This window comes from Eumetopias jubatus, unplaced genomic scaffold, assembly GCF_037043125.1.
Source record: "Eumetopias jubatus isolate StellerSeaLion01/CBP00866 unplaced genomic scaffold, mEumJub1_p1.0 scaffold_2, whole genome shotgun sequence".
Classification (NCBI taxonomy): Eukaryota; Metazoa; Chordata; class Mammalia; order Carnivora; family Otariidae; genus Eumetopias; species Eumetopias jubatus.
In genome coordinates this window covers 160,694,281-160,714,233 of record NW_028274808.1, presented here as the reverse complement: position 1 = coordinate 160,714,233, position 19,953 = coordinate 160,694,281, and the positions used below count along the sequence as shown (strand labels likewise).

Genomic DNA, 19,953 nt, shown 5'->3' with positions numbered 1-19,953 from the left:
TTTTTGGTTAAAGTGAAAAGTTGAAAGCAATCTAAATGTACATCACTAGGGAAATAACCATATTCATTTTGTGATAGCCATGCTATGGAATATTGGGAAGCACTTAAAAATGGGTATAGTTTAAGTATACTAAAATGGAAAGGCTTTCCAAAACAGTTATAAAAAAAAAAGCAATCCTTAGAATGATATATACAGTATTGTACCCTTTAAGACTCCTTAACCTCAGGTTCTTCCACCAAAACAATACACGTGAAGTAAATGTATAGAATATTTGAGGATTCACACCAAACAGCAAACAAGGGATACTTCTGCGGAGGGGGGTCTTCGACCTTGACTGTAATATTTTATTTTTAACAAAGAGAATGCATTTTTCATTTATTAGCTTGGCTTTCATTTGCCGTTAAAATTGAATTTTCAATAAAGTAGGCATGAATTATATTTTCTTTAATGAGAAACGGGAGTGATAAGGTAACAATTCTGTTTCAAGGCTGATAAAACACATGAAAAACGAAACAAGACCTTTCATAAGATTAAAAAACAGAAAAATAGTTGAGAAGAGAAAGCAAGCGTCAAGGAGAGAAGGGAACAATGGTGCACTGGCCGGCAAAGGCAACATGGGTTACTAGAGGAAAAGTTGGGGGAGGGGATCCTTGGCTGACGCCGGACGCCGCCACGGGAGAAAGCCACGCTAAAAAGGCCAAGCAGGATTCCACAGGGGCGGAGCCAATGACGGCGCGCATGCGCAACCAGGTCCAGGTGGCCTGCGCCGCGGAAGCGAAGCAGCCTGAAGACGCCGCGCCGCTGGGCTGCTGCTGCGCGTGCGCAGGCGGACCGCCGCCGGAGTCGTCTCGTTTGCAGCCTCCAACGCCGCGGCCGCCTTTCTGGGATTTGAGTCTCGCGCTTTCTTCGTTCCCTCGCCGGCGGGTTCGCGCCCCTCTCGCGCCCTCGGGCAGCGAGGCTGGGAAGGGGTTGGAGGGGGCTGTTGATCGCCGCCTTTAACTTGTGCTCGGGGCGGCCATGTCGGCCGGCGAGGTCGAGCGCCTAGTGTCGGAGCTGAGCGGCGGGACCGGAGGGGATGAGGAGGAAGAGTGGCTCTATGGCGGTACGGAACTTCCTGTCCCTTCTCTCACTCCCGGGTTCCCTCAGGCCTCCCCTCCCAGCCCGCAAACGGCCGGCGTCCCGGGCCCCTCACGCCGCCAGTGGGGCCTTTGGTACGGAGTGTGCTCCGACCTGAGTTAGGCCCAGCGAGGCGTGCGCGATCGCCGGCCTCCCCATTGGCCTCCACCCCCCGCGCAGCCCACGCCCCCACCACGCAGCCACCCCGCGGAGGCCGGGCTGGGCCGGGGGCTGGGCGCGGGTCCGGACCCCCAGCCTCACCCTCCTCCCCGCGGGGTCTTCCAGGCCGTCTCGTCTCCACGCTCGCTCCCTTGCTGTTTAATCTCCATTCTGAGCTCTGTTGGTGTATCTCTTCTTGCCCCTTGGCTGTAGGATGCCCTCCCTGTCCCTTTCTTTCAGAAACAGTCTTTCTGTAATAATAGCTAAATAAAGTTGATGCTGTAAAACTAACGTCTTGTTTCTTGATGGTCAGTTTGTATGGAATGCACCTGCAAGGGTACCTCCTTGTCTGAAAGTCGTGCTTTAAAAATAATTAATTAAGAGAAAAAGAGATGGAATACATTATGGCCCATAAAGAAAACCCCGAATGTCTCCTGTATTAAGGTGAAGTTTTTCATTTTTAAGAGAGTGCTCTTTAACCCACATCATTAGAAGTATCTCATGTCCCTTAGGCTTACAGTTTTCAGTTATTTCGTATGTATCTTTTTCCCCAAATAAGTTCAGTGCACTTTGTACTTTCCTCATGAAAGGGACTTGACGTCTGGTTTTTAACTTTTCATTAAGTCAGTCTTTTGTCTGTTAATGATAACTAGTTTTGAAAGTTAATATGTGTTCCTTGCCTAAAACGTATATTCTTTAGTAAAAGTGCACGTTTGGGCACCATGCAGCTCCTTGATGCTGTGACTTTGACAAACTTTGATTTTGACAAACTTGTAAAATTCATTATTTTTGGTGGCAAGATTTAGCATTAGTAATATTCTTTGAAATGTAAATGTGTAGGGTTTCCTTAACAAAGATCTAGAAATCTTGAATGCCTCTTAAATTAAGCTTTTATAGAAGTAAAGTCTGATTTTTTTTCATAAAAGACATATCTTGTTAAGTCATTATAAGGTGATCTAACTTTGGATGTGCTTATAGGCCCATGGGACGTGCATGTGCACAGTGATTTGGCAAAGGACCTAGGTTAGTGCTTGTGATGATCACTTCAGATTTTCATAATACTGGTTTCTTTAAGAATGGTTTGTTTGTTAATTTTATTTATTTATTTATGTATTTTTTTTGGTAGATGAAAATGAAGTTGAAAGGCCAGAAGAAGAAAATGCCAGGTTAGTGGAATTTGTTGTTGATACTTAAACAGATTGTATGGTACAGTGGTTCTATCAACAAATTGTCAAAATTCTTTCATTGTAAATATCATTGGCTTGAATACAGCATATTGACTGAAGGTTCTAAGACATTGCATACTTTAGAGTTTATTTCTATTTCAGGACCTAATCAGTTCTGTTTATTTGCTAGTAGCTTGGGGACAAAGTTTTTGAGGTAAGGGTTTGAATATTTTTCACTATTAAGTAACTTTGTACTCTTAAGTGAGCTTAGTAGCGGAGTATACAATATAACCATTAGACTAATAAGGAAAAAGTTAAAAAAATTTTTTTATTAAAAAAGATTCCTTTACTGTTTTTGCAATTTATTAATACCTTCGATGGTATAGTGCACTTTGGTTATAATTTCAACGTTTTCTATTTAAATTGAAAGTGGAATTAATGGATCTGTTTTAAGATTGATTCCCTTTGTTAGGCTGCTAGAAAGATTTTAGTATCATTTATAGAACATGTAAAGGGAGCTTGAAACTTCTCGATATCAGAACAACTCACATAGACAAGTATATGGATATGCCGACATTACTCATCAATCTAGTATCAATGCCTTAATGTCCGCTAATGGGGAAGGGGTGGTTAAAAGATCTTTTAAAGAGTATTTGGGTTTAGAAAGTGGAGGAAGTACCACTTTACACCCATTAGGATAGGATGGCCACCATCACAAAGAAAGTAACAGGTGTTGGTGAAGATATGCAGAAATTGGAACTCTCATACACTGATGGTGGGATTGTAAAAAGGTGCAGCTATTTTAGAAAACAGGCAGTTCCTCAGAAGATTAAACATAGTTACTGTATGATCCAGGAATTCCACTTGTACATATATGTCTTAGAGAAATGATACATATCCACACAAAAACTTGTACATGAATGTTCATAGCAGCATTGTTTATTAATAGCCAAAAAATGGAAATAAAAGTCCATCAAATGACGAATGGATAGATAAAATATGGTATATCCATATGGTGGAATACTATGTGGCAGTAAAAAGAAATGAAGTATTGATATCTGTTACAACATGGATGAACCTTGAAAACATGCTAAGCTAAAGAAGCCAGTCCCAAAGAACTACATATTGTATGATTCAATTAAAATAAATGTACAGAATAGGTAAATCTATAGAAACAGCGTTGCCATGACTGAGGTCAGGCAAAACTGGGGAGTGATTTCTAATATATACAAGGCTTCCTTTTGGGGTGATGAAAATGTCCTGAAATTAGGCAGTTGTAGTGGTTGCACTATACTGTAAACGTGAAAAACCGTTCAGTTGAACGCTTCAAATGGGTGGTTTGTGTGCTATACGAAATCTATTTCAAAGCTGGCAGGGGTATACTTTAGAGATACTGTGGGTTCAGTTCCACACCAATAAAGTGAGTCAAATGAATTTTTTGTTTCCTGGTGCATATAAAAGTTTTGTTTATACTGTAGTCTCTTAAGTGCGATAGTGTTATGTCTAAAAACCAATGTACATACCTTAATTAAAAAGTACTTTTATACTAAAAAAAATCCAAACCATCATCTGAACTTTTAGCAAGTCATAATGTTTTTGCTGGTTGCAGGGTCTTGCTTCGAAATGAATGCTGTTGATGATCAGGGTGGTGGTTGATGAAGGTTGGGGTGGCTGTGGCAGTTTCTTAAAATAAGACAACCATGAAGCTTGCCACATTGAATTGACTCTTCCTTTCACAAATGATTTCTCTCTAGCAGTGATGCTGTTTGGTAGCATTTTATCCACAGTAGAACTTCCTTCCAAATTGAAGTCAGTCCTCTTAAACCCTGCTTCTGCTTTATCAACTAAGTTTAGGTAATATTCTAAATCCTTTTTTTTTTTTTTTTTTTTGCCATTTCAACAATCTTTACAGCATCTTTACCAGGAGTAGGTTCCACGTCAAGAAACCACTTTTTTTGCTCATCCACAAGAAGCAACCCCTCATCTGTTCATGTTTTGTCATGAGCTTGCAGCAATTCAGTCACGTCTTCAGCCTCCACTTCTCATTCTAGTTCTCTTGTTATTTCCACCACACCTGCACTTACTTCCTCCCCTGAAGTCTGGAACCCCTCAAAGTCCTCCATGAGGGGACTCCTGTTTATGTTGATATTTGGACCTTTCTCCATGAATCATGAATGTTCTTAACGTCATCTCAAATAATGAATCCTATCCAGAAGGTTTTCAATTTACTTTGCCCAGATGCATCAGAGGAATCACTATCTATGGCAGCTATAGTCTTATGAAATGTATTTCTTAAGGGCACCTGGGTGGCTCAGTCATTAAGTGTCTGCCTTCGGCTCAGGTCATGATCCCAGCGTCCTGGGATTGAGCCCCACATCAGGCTCTTTACTTGGCAGGAAGCCTGCTTCTCCCTCTCCCCCTGCTTGTGTTCCCTTTCTCGCTGTTTATCTCTCTGTCAAATAAATAAATAAAATCTTTAAAAAAATTTATTTCTTCAATAATAAGACTTGAAAGTCAAAGTGACTCCTTGATCCATGGGCTGCAGAATGAATATTTTGTTATGAGGCATGAAAACGTTAATCATGATCATTGTGTGTCTCCCAACAGAGAGAGAGCTCTTAGGTGACCATTGCATTGTCGATGGGCAGTAATATTTTGAAAGGAATCCTTTTTTTCTGAGCAGTAGTCTCAACAGTGGGCTTAAAATATTCAGTAAACCATGTTGTAAACAGATGTGCTGTCATCCAGGCTTTGTTCTTCCACTTACAGAGCACAGGCAGAGTGGATTTAGCATAATTCTTAAGGGCCCTAGGACTTTCAGAGTGATGAGCATTAGCTTCATTTAGCCCCCCACAAGAGAGTCAGCCTGTCCTTTGAAACTTTGAAGCCAGGCCTTGACTTCTTTTCAGCTGTGAAAGTCCCCGATGGCATCTTCTTCCAACAGAGGGCTATTTTTGTCTACATGAAGATCTGTTGTTTAGTGTGACCACCTTTATGAATGATCTTAGCTAGATCTTCTGAGGAACTTGCTGCAGCTTCTCCATCAGCACTTGCTGTTTCACCTTGCACTTTATGTTATGGAGACAGCTTCTTTCCTTCAACCTCATGAATCAACCTCTGATAACTTCAGCCTTTTGTATAGCTTCCTCACCTCTATTAGCCTTCATAGAATTGAAGAGGTATTAGTTATAAGGGCCTTGCTCTGAATTAGCCTTTGACTTAAGGGAATATTGTGGCTGGTTTGATCTCTCTAGACCACTCAGACTTTTCTCCATATCGGCAGTAAGGTGTTTTTACTTTCTTGCCATTCTTGTGTTCACTAAAGTGTAGCACTTTTAATCTTCAAGAACTTTTCTTGTGCATTTACACCTTTGCCAGCTGGTGACAAAGGCCTGGCTTCCGGCCTTCCACACACCTTCCTTACTAAACTTAATCAGTTCTAGCTTCTGAATTACAGTGAGAGATGTGTGGGCTCTCTTACTTGAACACTCAGACCCATTAGATGGTTATAAATTGACCTAATTTCAATATTGTTGTGTTTCAGGGAATAGGGAGCCTGAGGAGAGGGAGAGAGACAGGTGATGGTTGGTCAGTGGAGCAGTCAGAACACACACAATATTTAGTGATTGAGTTCACCATCTTAAATGGTTGTGATGTATAGCTACCCAGAACAATTACCATAGTAACGTCAAGGAGATCACCGTAACAAATACAGTAATGAAAAAGTATGAAGTACTGCAAGAATTACCAAAACGTGACAGAGACACAAAGTGAGCAAACGCTCTTGGGAAAATGGCACTGGTAGGTGATACACTGTTATAACCAACCTTCAATTTGTAAAAAAAAAAAAACTTAGCGGGGAAGTATAATAAAGCAAAGCATGACAACATGGGTATGTCTGCATTTTTAAAAAAGTGAATGTAGGGAAGAAGTGAGACATGGAAATAGAACTTAAGGGATGCTGAAATTATTCTTCCTCACTTAAAGACATCCCCTAAATTGGAAGATTTTTTTTTTCACTCACTGCTATATTGTGAAATTTTATCGTTTAAATTCATGTATCCAACCCAGTTCCTAACCCTAATCTCAGTTATTCACAAAAGTTGTGATTTGTGTAGCTTATAGTTATAAAAGTAATTATAATTTTTTCATACCGTTTTTTAATTGGTCAAGAATCAATGGGTAATGTTACAGATTCACAGTTAAATACAATTTTTTAAATCTATTCCATTAATTTTGTTGGTATAAGTTCTTGATTATAATTCCTAAAGCTTATTTTTCTGATTGAACATTGTTTAATTTTAATTTTTCTATACTTAGCTTGATTAAATGTATTGGAGGGAAGTCTTCTACCTTCCCTGAGCATTACTGTCAAAATGTCTTTATATTCTTTACTAAAATTTTATTTGGAGAGCTATTAAGTTTACTTCATCCTATGGAAAATTTCTACTCTTAAAGCTTAATTTTTCTAGAGAAAGCTTATAATTCTATGTTTCTAGCATTTTAATGGTGATAGGGAATGAAAACTTTTAAATTATTGGGGAAGGCATGTTCACCAAACCTGTGTTCTAGTATTCATCTTGGTACATCATCACATTGTAACTGAGCAGAGTCCTTGCTATTAGAGTTCTCCCCAGCTTCTTTGTGACTGGTTCATTGTTAAAACTTCTTTTTTTTTTTTTTTTTAATATTTATTTATTTGAGAGAAAGAATGAGCTAGAGCATGAGGGGGGGAGGGTCAGAGGGAGAAGCAGACTCCCTGCTGAGCAGGGAGCCCGATGCGGGACTCGATCCCGGGACTCCAGGATCATGACCTGAGCCGAAGGCAGTCGCTTAACCAACTGAGCCACCCAGGCGCCCTCATTGTTAAAACTTCTTAACCATTGCATTATGCTGTGTCCAACTTTGTCATGTTTTATTTGCTCAAGTTTTGGCTAAATATACTGTTTTGTGACAAACCGAACTTGTTTCTGTCTACCTGTAGAAACATAATTAAGCAGGAGCTAAATGGACTAAAGAATTATAGTTGTGTATTTGTTTTCTTGGGTCAAGCAGTAACACAAGGAAAACTTAACAGTTAAACTTTTAGTTTTTATCCTTCATTTTGCTTTATACGAGGATTGTATTGTAAAATACTACTGTAGAGATTAAATCAACATATAAAAACTGCTTGACAAAGTATAACACTGCTTGACAGAAAGTGAAGTGTAGAAGAGATAAGCAGAAACCTAATGAAAAGTTTGATCTGTATCAAGATCTGGATGTTTTTCTTAGAAATCCTACTAAATGTGAGTTATTGCTTTGTACTTGGTTCCTTTACTTATAAAGTGAGGTTAATGGTTAGTTCCCACTATAGAAATCATAATTACTAAAGTATAAGAAGCCAGTTACACTACCGTACTAGTTTTATTTGGTGATTAATGACCATATGCTTGAGTCTCATGAGAAAAGAGGGGTTTATTGTTTTATATCAGTTTTGCTTTAATAGGGCAAATTCAGGTATTGATTGGCCTTCAAAAAGTAATTTGTTTTTTAATGCATCAAAATTAGGTCTGGAGCTACTTATTGGCATCAAATGGGAAGGCAGTCTTACATGAAGATAAACTTTTTTTAAATCTTAAAATGTATCTTTTATGAAATAAAGAACGTATATCCATTTAGATAGATGAAACAAAACTGGGAAGAAGCATGTATGTTAACTGAAGACTAAAAGAGTTAATGTGATTATATGACAAATCTTGAGTTCTTGGGAATCAGGAAAAGTGAAAACTGTGTTACATAGCCTTTGGCAATTACCGTAGTACCTGGCACATAGTGGGTGTTCAATAAAGAGGCTAAGTAAAATTAAGTGTTATTATTTTTAAAATAATAAAAAACCTAAATTGTATCCCATTGTCAAATTCATTAATAAATTGTGGAGGCAGTTCTATTCTGTGAATGTTGAGTACGGGTATTATGTGAGGCAGTAGGAATAACAGAATAACACAGACAGTTTTTGCCATCCTTTTTCTTTTCCAGTGGAGACAGTAATTTTAGGAAACTATCATACAGCTTAAAGATACTAGTGTACGCTGTCTGTACTTCTGAAAAGTAATACCAGACTTGTGCACTTATTTCTGTTGTTTGTAGTGCTAATCCTCCATCTGGAATTGAAGATGAAACTGCTGAAAACGGCGTACCTAAACCGGTAACATAAGGCTTTGAAATTTAGTTACTTCTCTGATTAAAGTCTTTATCAGTAGTTTCCCATTCACTTAGGAAGAAAGCCAAAAGTTTAACATGACTTTCAGTGTCCGACATGACCTGGTCTGCTCTAATATCCCACCTCATCCGGTGCCATCAAAAGCACAGTGATGAGAAGCAATAGTGGGAAGAGATTTTCCATGAAATGGAACACGTGCAAAGGCTTGAAGTTGACCACTTTCAAGGAACTGAATGTAGCTCAACTGAAGAGATCACAGTGAACCTTGTTTTCAAGGAAAACATTAAGTCCCACAGCCCAAGTTTGATTGTCCTAACTTTTGGAAAAATTTGTTTTTATATAAATATGTGATATTGTCTAACCTCATTCATGCCTGTTGAAAGTGTTGTTTTGGGGGGTGAACATGTATTACTGGTTTTATGAATATTTTAACATTCTGACCCTGTGAAAAGAAGGAAATCCTTATTCTACAGGCTTGAACTTGTATACAAAAAAATATTTTGCCTAGGTGATCTACTTTTTTGTTTACTAGTGTGTGACTAGTCACAAAATTGCCTTTGAGAGCCAAAATAAAACCTTTGTAAATGGTCCCACTTTATACTCATAGAAACAAAATATTCCCTCAGTCATTTGCATCCAGGGACGCTTCTAACTGTAAATGAATGACAAGAATAAGTGAACTGCTCCTTAACTCTTTGGTGCTGTTTAACCATGACTCTTACAGTTAATTGTTTTCCTCTTCATATTCTTGACAAAAATTCCTCAAATACTTATTTTTTATAATTTATGTTCTACATATCTTAGTACAATGCCTTAGATTCTTTTTGCAGAGAAGCAGTTATGAATCATAGGAAAAAATACATGAGGTGTTATTTACAAAAAGATTATGCTGAGAAGATTTTATTTTACATTCTTATCCGTTTTTATCATATATAACATTAGTTATAAATGAGGTAACAGTGCTATGAAATTGTGATTATTTTTCTCTAAAACTATACTTCAAAAAACAAAGTGATTACTTTTTCAATTATTCATATTAGATGTTGAGATGAATTATTGAATGTATTTTATAATTGTTTATGTTGGCATAGAAAGTGACCGAGACTGAAGATGATAGTGATAGTGACAGTGATGATGATGAGGATGATGTTCATGTCACTATAGGAGACATTAAAACGGGAGCACCACAGTACGGGTAAGTTTTTTTTGTTTTTTTTTTTAAGATTTATGTATTTGGGAGAGAGCATGTGCACACAGGCGGGAGAGGCAGAGAGAGAGAGAGGGAGACAGTCTCAGGCAGACTCCCCGCTGAGTGTGGAGCCCTACCTGGGGCTTGATCTCATGACCCTGAGATCATGACCTGAGTGGAAACCAGGAGTTGGATACTGAACTGACTGAGCCACGCAAGTGGTAAGTTATTTTAATAACTAATGATTGTATGCCTGAGTCAAAGGTAGCATGCTTATATCGAACTAGTGGTGGTTGATTCCATTGCTTTTACGTTTGTCCATCTTACATGATATGAAAGAACACGTCTTAAAATTTCACCGTGAGTTTCTGGAAGAGTAGATCTTAAAAGTTTACATCACAAGAAAAAATGCGGAACTGTATGGTGATGGGTGATAACTAACTGTAATCATCTTTCAATTTATACATATATCAAATCATTATATTGTACACCTAAAATTAATAGTGTCAATTCTATCTCATTATAAAAAGGAATTTTACCACAAAAATATTTCTTAAAGATAAAGTTAATTTATTAAAGTGACATGGAAGCAACTGTTTTTGATTTCTGAAATTAAGCTGTTTTTATAAATTGAGTACTACAAATTCTTTAATTAGAGTTAGAAAACCTTAAATTACAGATTTCATCTACATTCTTCCCTTGTACTATCCAAAACTGAGTTTAGGTTTTTAATTTGTCCAATAAAAACAGTATCAAAAGTATTTCTTTTTGCTCTTCATAGCATATTTTTGAAGTTAATTATCGTTGGCTCTTTAAGATAGTATGTTGTCTAAAATTTCATAGTCTGTAAAACTGAATTGAGTAAATCGACTGTCATTAGCTCATTAAGCACATAAAGAATCTTACAGAAAAGCTAGAAGGGAATATATTAAAGTACAGAATGTGATTTTGTTATGGTGGTAAAGTAAAAGTATTTTTTCTGTGTTTTATCAGATTAGATGTATAATGTGGTACTTGTGCATTGGGAACATAAACTTTTCATCAATTGCACTGTAATTCATTATGCAGCCTTATCTGGAATCAAGCAATATATACATAAATATTTTTGAATATTTCTATACTAGAGCCATTTGTTTTCAAAAGTTATTTTAGGAGCTTAAAGGTAACTCAGTTATTGTCAAGGTCCATTTCACATTATAATAAAGACTGCCTGTATAATTTTAAAACTAAGGATCAGGGTTGAGAAGAGACAGTCATGTTAGGATAGGTAATTCTTGGTGTTCTCATCTCCACCTAAAAAATTAGTGTTGGGCTTACATGAAATGCTAGTAGACCTCTATGCTAATAGGACTTTGCCATCTGCATTATGCAAAAGGAACATTATAATCATTGTATATGTAGTAAATACTCTTCTATAGTTGCAAATACAAATAATTTTATATAACAGTTAAAGCTAATGGTGGGGTTTTTTTTTTATTAATATGACCAAATTTTTGGTAGAAATTGCATTCAAATATTAAATGTACATAGACTCCCATAGTACTTTTCCTGAACTTTTATTTTTGTTTTTGTTTTTTTACTGAAAAAAGTTAACAGTTTATTATAATTTATTTTATCTAACGACCTAGGAAGTTCGCAGCCATCAGCATTTCCAGAGCAATTTCAGGTGCAATTGGGAATTCAGGAATCTCTCTGTAGTGTTTAGTGTAGCAAATCTTATAGATAAAATACATGCATACTTTTGATGACACATGTGAAGGGATCTCTCTAAAATTGACTTAATTAGTTTCATTCTCAGCAAACTGACCTGGGCCACTCAACATGGCTTCTATTGTTCTGGATTTTAGTGCATGTTCTCTTTTTACAATAAATTCATGACCATCCGAAGATATCAATTTGACATACATGGCGTCAGGGCCTTCACAGCCACCATAGTTTTTCTCTTCTCCATCCATTATGTTCTTAGGAAATTGTACTTCACTTCCACAGGAACTTCAGTAGTTTCTTGTCAGCCCTGTAACCACCGCAGCCCTGAACTTTATTTCTGACAGCAGTTTCCAGTTTCATGAAATGTAGTTATGTTGGTTCATGTTTATCACCTTTAGACTCTAAATTCCTTGAGTAGAAACCATAGTTCATGAATTCCCCTATTCCTCATGTTGCTTTACATATAGTAAATATTCAGTAAATTTGTATTAACTATCAGACTGAATGTTAAGAACTCATTTGTCTTTCAGTGTTTTTCCTCAGCATTTCAATATGAAAAATTTCAAATTATCCAGGAAAGTTGAAAGAATTGTGTGAACACCCACTTACCCATCATTTAGATTATACAGTGTACATTTTGCTAGGTTTGCTTTACCATACACATGTGTAAATGTACGTATCTCTGTCCATGCTTCTACCCTTCAGTTGATCTACTTTTTATGGTTTGGGTTTTTTTTTTTTTTGTATTTCAAAGTAACATTTATAGATCTTTCTGAAGGGTATAGAACTTATTTAACCTTGATATTTCAAGATATATCTCTTGAAAACTGAAAGAGCCTATGAGAAAATAACATTGGATGAATACTTAACTTTGTGCACAGAATTTTCAGAAGCAAATTTATTTATTTTTTTTAAAGATTTTATTTATTTATTTGAGAGAGAGAATGAGAGAGAGAGAGAGCACATGAGAGGAGGGAGAAGCAGACTCCTTGCTGAGCAGGGAGCCCGATGCGGGACTTGATCCTGGAACTCCAGGATCATGACCTGAGCCGAAGGCAATCGCTTAACCAACTGAGCCACCCAGGTGCCCTTCAGAAGCAAATTTAAAGAGCAAATTGTATTCAAGGAACAATACTAAATGGGTTTATTGTAAGCTGTTAGAAAGTACAAAGTAGCATTTTTCTAGGAAACATACTTTTGTTACAAAGTAGTTCATTTTATCTATAAGGTAAGAAAAGCAAATTTTATAGTAGGGAATAATTTAGCTTGTACAGAGAAGTGGTTTCTTACCTTTGAGATTTATCCATTCATAAACACTTAAAAATGTTTGTTGGCACTACATTAATTAATGATGAGACTATGAAAATAATAAAGATATCCTTATTTACTAGAAGTAGTGAGGAAGACAGACGTGAGCAAATACTTTCAGTGTGGTTTAAGTGCTAGAATGGAAATGTGCAAAGTGAATTGAAAACTTTGAGAGGAGACTTGCTAAAAGCCTACACGTGTTGAAGAAAAGGTCCTAGAGGAGGTAATATATGAACTTGTTTGGATAGTTCTTGACTCAGAAGGAAGAGGACTGATGATTCAGCACAGGACACTACTGAGATGTAGTAGAAGCATGGCTTACAGGAACTGCATGGCTGGAGAATATGGTAGATGGGAAAAAGGTGGTTGAAACCACTTGAGGGAGTTAGTACCTTTAAAGGTTTTTAAGCAGGTTAGTTTATTTGAAAAGATAAAAGACAGCAGTAGTTGAGGTGGACTAAATAGAAATTAGTTAATATATTTGAATTGTCCACATAAGATGATAATTCAGACTAAGCCAGTGGCAACAGTATAGGGATGGATGGAAAAAGATGCATTTGAGTACATAATAGAAATAACACGGGTAACTGGTTGTGGATGCAGAGTGAGATAAAGGACTCAATGACTTAGAGCTTTCTAGAGCAGTTAATTGAGTACCTAAAAGTATATTAGCATGTATGGGTAATGTAGAAGCAGTAGGTTAAAATACATTTTTTTTGATGTATTTATTTTGAAGTTCCTTAAATACCCAAGTATGTAAGATGTGGCACCTAGAGAATCCTGAGACCTCATGGGGGTCTAATGGAAGGTAATCAGATTAGCTTAAGTGCAATTTTCCAAACAGCTAAGCTTCTCTACACACAATGAATACAAAGCCTTAGTAGTATTAAAAAAGAAAAGTGATGGTGTTTTTTATTTTTTATTTTTTTAGATTTTAATTTTATTAGAAACAGAGAACGAGTGAGCTGGGGTAGGGGCAGGCATGGGTGGGGAGAGAGAGAGAGAGAATGAATATCCTAAGCAGACTGTGCTGAGTATGGCTCCCAACACGGGGCTTGATCTCGTGATCCTGAGATCACGACCTGAGCTGAAATCAAGAGTCAGACACGGGCGCCTGGGTGGCTCAGATGGTTAAGCATCTGCCTTCGGCTCAGGTCATGATCCCAGGGTCCTGGGATCAAGTCTCACATCGGGCTCCCTGCTCAGCGGGGAGCCTGCTTCTCCCTCTGCTTCTCTCTCTCTCTCTCTCTCTCATGAATAAATAAATAAAATCTTTAAAAAAGTCAGACACTTAGCTGACTGAGCCACGCAGGTACCTGAAAAGTGGTGTTTTAAAGGCAAAACATGGAAGGGAAAGCAGCTGGGTGGGAGCAAAGAAGTTGATTTATTGAACTTATGGCTAAGCCTTTTATGAATTCTATTTTGTTTTATCCTTCAGCAATTCTGTAAGAGGACCATTTAGAGACTACTTGATTTTTGTACATTTGGCTTTTTTATGTTTTTTTAATTTATTAATAAAATATTTGAGCGAGAGCGAGCAGGGGAAAGAGGAGCCTCCCGTCTGAGCAGGGAGCCCAACCTGGGTCTCGATCCCAGGACTCTGAGATCATGACCTGAGCAGAAGGCAGACACTTAACCGACTGAGCCACCCAGGCACCCCTGTACATTTGACTTTTAAACAGCTAGAACTTTTTGTACATCAGATATAGATAACCCAAAAGTGCTTTTGCTGTGCTGGATTTAGATTGTTGAAATGTAAGCATCATGGGGCAGGAGCCGTATTTGTTCAGTACCTCAATTCTTGTTCCTTAGCCGAGAACTATATCTGATGCACTGTTGGTGTTTAAGCATTTACTAATGAGTTAATATCATGGAGGTGATTTAAACACTTCAAGTTTGTATGGTGGTACTACCTGACAGTAACAGTTTAATTTGGGCTATTTTATGTTTCTGCATTTATAGCAGTGAAGTTTTATACAATTATTTGAATATTTTATTGTACTTAATCATTTTTTATATATCATTTTTTAAGCAGAAAACCAAAATGATAGTGCTAATGTAAATAAACTAAGTCTCATAATTTTAGTACATGTAGATAAAAAATGGAAATTATTAGGCAGATCAGAAACAGTGAATCTTTGCAAGTCCAGTTACCTGAACTTGTGAGAGTAAAGAAGCAAATTAAATAACATGAATATAATGAGAAATATATCACTGAAAACAGTGAGGTCTTACTATATTTTGTTTAGTACATTTGATTTTCCTCTTCATATACGAGAAGGCATTATATGGAAAAGTAGAGAACTGTCTGTAAACCCACATTACAGAAAATTTATACAAATTCCATGAGGTCATAAGTGACTTAGCCAGATTTATACAACTAGTAATTGACAAAACTTGTATTTGAACCTGGGTCTGACTCCAGATTTTGTACTTTTTTTCCCTCTGTCATGTGTATATTATATTACATTAAAAAAGTACAGCTCAATAATTGTTTCATATGTATACATTCATATAACCACCATCCAGAACATGATATGGGACATTACTAGCATTCTAGAAATTTCCCTCTTATTTCCTCAGTCATTAACCATGGACTACCACCAAACACTGTTCTGCTTTCACCCTAGATTTATTTTTAGATTTAATATAATGAATGCATTTTATGTATAAAAGTACCCCATGGGTATTTGAAAGAGGATTTATCAACAGTAACCAATGCAGGAAGGACTACAGGGGGGGTCACTGGACTTGGAAACAAGGTGGAGAAATTTCTTTCTTGCAGGATTGCTGCATGTTGAATAACTAAGAGGTGAGAAAATGAGGAAAAGATGTATAGACTTATTTCCTCTTAGCCAAATTTCTTAAGAAGTTTGTTACAGCGAGATACTGACTTAGTAGCAGGTAGGTTTTTTCAGATGGAAAGCAAGTTAGACTTTTAAAAAATATTTGCTTTTTCTTTTAAAATTAGAACATTTTTCTAAAATGTGTAAGTTATTGTTAGTCTGTGTAGTTACTGTGTGGGTATATAATTTATTTGTACGTGTTGAATATATTGCTGTTTTAAGTTTCTCAGTATAATTTTTATTTTGTTTTTAGGAGTTATGGTACAGCACCTGTAAATCTTAACATCAAAACAGGGGGAAGAGTTTATGGAACTACAGGTAAAACTTCTATTTGCGGCTGTATAAATAGGAAAATAAGGCGTATGTATGAATAGGTCATAAATAGGTTGAACTATTACAGCTCAGTTAAAAAGAGTGGTTTTGACCATACATGACGGAGACAGACAATTTTTTTTTTAAGATTTTATTTATTTACTTGAGAGAGAGAGAGAGAGCGAGTGTGTGTGAGTGCATAGAGGGAAAGGGAGAAGCAGACGCCCGTTTGAGGAGGGGGCCTGATGTGAGGCTCAGTCCCAGGATCCTGGGATCATGACCTGAGCTGAGGACAGATGCTTAACCGACTGAGCTATCCAGGTGCCCTTGGACAAATTTTCTGTAAAGGGCTACATAATAAAAATTTTAGGCTGTGTGGGTCACAGGGTTCCTGTCACATGCTTGGTTTTCTTGTTCGTTTTACAACCCTTTAAAAAGGTAAAGACAGCTCACAGGCTGTACAAAAAAGTGATTTAAAACTCAGAAGTTAGCAACTTCCTGTTGGTACAGGAATTCCTTATAAGTAACAAGTCCCTAAACTCTTCAGTCCAGTTTATTTTACAGCTACTCCATAAAGCTTGATCTCACCTTTTATTTATGGTAAATGTAACTCTAATGCTTTGTTTGGAACCTTTGCCGTATTTAGTGCTATCGGTAGTAAAAAGGTGTTAATGGTTTCTGTTTAGCTGTGGTATCTCTCAGCCTTTTGCTAATAACAGCTCCTTCACTATATTGTAATTTTATAAAATAGGAACAAAAGTCAAAGGGGTGGACCTTGATGCACCTGGAAGCATTAATGGAGTTCCACTCTTGGAGGTAGATTTGGATTCTTTTGAAGATAAACCATGGCGTAAACCTGGTAAGATTATTGTGGATTGTATCTGTTTCAAAAGATTTTTAGTACAAACAGTCATTAGAAAAGTTTTTGGTTTTTTAGCAACCATTTAGAATATTATTTTTTAATATAATTTTTCTTGTGTTAAGTAGATGAGTAGGAATGACGTGTATTATTAAATCTTACTGCATTATACCAGAGTAGACTTGCATATTGTTTTATTATAATGCCATTTCTAAAGGAAATACTTTTTTACCCCCTATGTTCGTTTGTTTTGTTTCTTAAATTACACATGAGTGAAATCATATGGTGTTTGTCTTTCTCTGACTGACTTATTTTGCTTAGCATAATACTCTGGCTTAAAGGAAATACTTTTGATCAAAAATTTTTATAGTACTGTTGCTTTATGGTAGAAATTGGGAGAATTGGGAAAATTAGAAGGGGTGATAAAACTGATAGAACACTAAATTTGTATTTTTATAGTTTATGTACTGCATAAAAATAGGATTGAAATATTTATACACTAACACTGTGCTTTATCGCTAGGTGCTGATCTTTCTGATTATTTTAATTATGGGTTTAATGAAGATACCTGGAAAGCTTACTGTGAAAAACAAAAGAGGATACGAATGGGACTTGAAGTTATACCAGTTACCTCTACTACAAATAAAATTACGGTAATTAGTAAATATTCCAGAATACCCCAGGCTTTTCTACAGTCCCAAATTTTACTCCCCAGATAAATCACTTTTTCCCCATTAAGGTGATTAAATGCTATAAGATAGTTTAAAATTTTCATTCTCTTTACCGTGTTTGTTTTTTTCCCTTCCTTCCCTTTCAGTTTCATATTATTGATTATCTGATGTTCTTAGTTTCAAGTCACAGACTAGCCACAGCTAGTTTGTCTTTATATGGCCTATCAATTAAAAATTATGTGGTATCTTAATGGGGAATGTGTTATTTAACTTAGGCCGAAGACTGTACTATGGAAGTTACACCAGGTGCAGAGATCCAAGATGGCAGATTCAATCTTTTTAAGGTGAATTTTAGTAAATTATCCTTGGTTGCTCTCATTTTTTGTTCTTGAGTCTGCTCCCATACCACTACTCAAGGGATGAGATTAAAGTGGAAATAGCTACCTTTTTTCCAAACCTTCGGCTTCCTGGTGACTTACAAATTTGCTGATTGTTGTTTTATCTCCACTTTTGCAAGCATGTGAATTTATAGCCTATTATACTAACAAATGCCAAGTAAAACTATTCTTGCTGTATGTTGTGATTTTATTTTGAATTGTAGTGTATATTTGTAGGATATAAAAGTTCACACCAATAGACTAAGCTCTTTTAGATCATGCTATAATCTTTATCAGAATTGGAGACTTATTTTTCTCGATTTTCTTTAAAAAAATATGGTAAGGAAGATGGCATACTGCTTATTATCTGTATGACACTAAAATTATTGGTGTAATGTGTCTTATAGTCTTAAGATGTCTCAAGCTTACTCATTTTTAGGAGTCTCTAAGAAAGACTCAACAGAATAGGATAAAGCCGTTGATTTTTTAAAATTTATAACTTAAAAGGATTAGGCTTAGGTAGGGACTTGCAGGTTGATATTCCCACTTGGAAATCGAGTCTTATTTCTGGCTTCTCCATTCCATATGATCACAGACCCAATCCAAAGAATAATGTCATATTTTCATACTTCTGCAATACACAGCAACCTACAAACTTTTCTCGAAACCTGATTGTGTACTCTTTTTCCTTTACCTTATTACTTCTTAGTTCTTAATTCTTGTATTGAACGACACTGGAATGAAGACTGGGAGTGGCTTTTAGATTGGGTTATATACTCAGGGAACTTCTGCAGGCAGGCACTTCCCTGTGACCCTTTTGGGACTGCAGCCCTGTCCACCGCAATACTGTCTTATGCAATACGTGTGCTATAGCCGCAGATGTAGCCGCGCTCTGCTGGACACGGTTCTGGGTAGAGAATTTAATTTTAATTTACATCCTACTTTGGGTAAGTATTTGGTTCTTGTTCTGCTGTCAATCTTTTGAAAGTGTGTAATGATGTCTGTTCTCTTTTAAATGGTCATCAGGTGCTTTTTGGTGCTATCTTCTTATTTAAGGAGTGAATATATTGTTACACTTGATTACAATGAATAGGTAGAAAAGTTGTCTTGATGATGAAATAGTTCGTTTGCAGTGGTCCTTCTTATTTCTTCTAACAGAAATGAAAACAAGGTGCCTTTGTAAACTGCCAGGTTCTGTGTGTTTTGTCTTTTTGCAATAGACCTCAGAAACTAAAGAATAGAAAGAAACTCCTAGGAGCTGGTCTCTTATTGAAAGTGGTCACCGTGAATGAGTTTTTTATATACATACTGTGCATTTTTTATATGCATACTGTGCATGCATATATGCATACTGTGCAAATCAAAATTATTTTGAAGTTCCTTTGGTTATATGAGAGGAGGTTATTGTTCCATTCTGATTTATTTGGTTCTGAATGAATAAGGATTTTAATTTAATGGGTGTAGTCTAATGGTTTTTCTTGCCTTGATAATGCACATTAAATACTACTTATCTGTTACAAATACTGATTTGGAAACTGTGTATTTTATTTTTTTATTTTTTTTTTAATATTTATTTGAGAGTGTATGCGAGTTGGGATGGGTAGAGGGAGAATCTCAAAACAGATTACCTGCTGAGCTGGGAGCCCAACTGGGTGAGGGTGCTCAGCCTCTTGACTGGTGAGATCATGAGCTGACCCAAAATCACATATTGGACGCTTAACCGACTGAGCCACCCAGGTGCCCCTAGGGTGTGTATTTTAATAATGTGTGTGACTCAAACTTTTTAATGTATATTGTGGTCTTTGGGATATGTTTTATTGATGTTGCTCAAAATCTGCAACTACTGGTTGTATGGGAGTGTTTGGCATTTTCAGGTTGCTGTTTGACCTTAAGTTTCAGGCAAGTTTCTGTCACCTTAAAAAAAATCCTTGTTCAAATTTCTCTAGGACTCTTGTTCTTTGAAAAAGTCTGAGTTGTCTTTCACTATATATCCTACAACCTGAAGAATACAAAAAATATTTTAAGAATGTAATGGGTATCC

The 19,953-nt window shown here is 36.6% G+C and overlaps 1 protein-coding gene and 1 pseudogene across 25 annotated transcripts in view; one reads left to right on the top strand and one right to left on the bottom strand.

The window, feature by feature from the left end:
* Nucleotides 1-805: 805 nt before the first annotated feature.
* The window catches only part of FIP1L1 (factor interacting with PAPOLA and CPSF1), a 77,826-nt gene continuing 58,678 nt past the window's right edge, over nucleotides 806-19,953 (top strand). For 8 of the 25 annotated variants that reach the window (XM_088021174.1, XM_088021173.1, XM_088021168.1 and 5 more), the window contains exons 1-7: nucleotides 806-1,102; nucleotides 2,402-2,441; nucleotides 8,571-8,628; nucleotides 9,735-9,838; nucleotides 15,947-16,011; nucleotides 16,757-16,864; nucleotides 17,387-17,517. In XM_088021174.1, coding sequence (XP_087877300.1) covers nucleotides 1,018-1,102; nucleotides 2,402-2,441; nucleotides 8,571-8,628; nucleotides 9,735-9,838; nucleotides 15,947-16,011; nucleotides 16,757-16,864; nucleotides 17,387-17,517 — 591 coding nt within the window. In that variant the 5' untranslated portion in view covers nucleotides 806-1,017. Of the gene's footprint in view, nucleotides 1,103-2,253; nucleotides 2,299-2,401; nucleotides 2,442-8,570; nucleotides 8,629-9,734; nucleotides 9,839-15,946; nucleotides 16,012-16,756; nucleotides 16,865-17,386; nucleotides 17,518-17,810; nucleotides 17,880-19,953 lie in introns of all 25 variants that reach the window. The other 17 variants (XM_088021164.1, XM_028100647.2, XM_088021166.1 and 14 more) reach the window with 4 other exon arrangements.
* LOC114206661 (elongin-C pseudogene) lies at nucleotides 11,449-11,787 on the bottom strand (annotated as a pseudogene).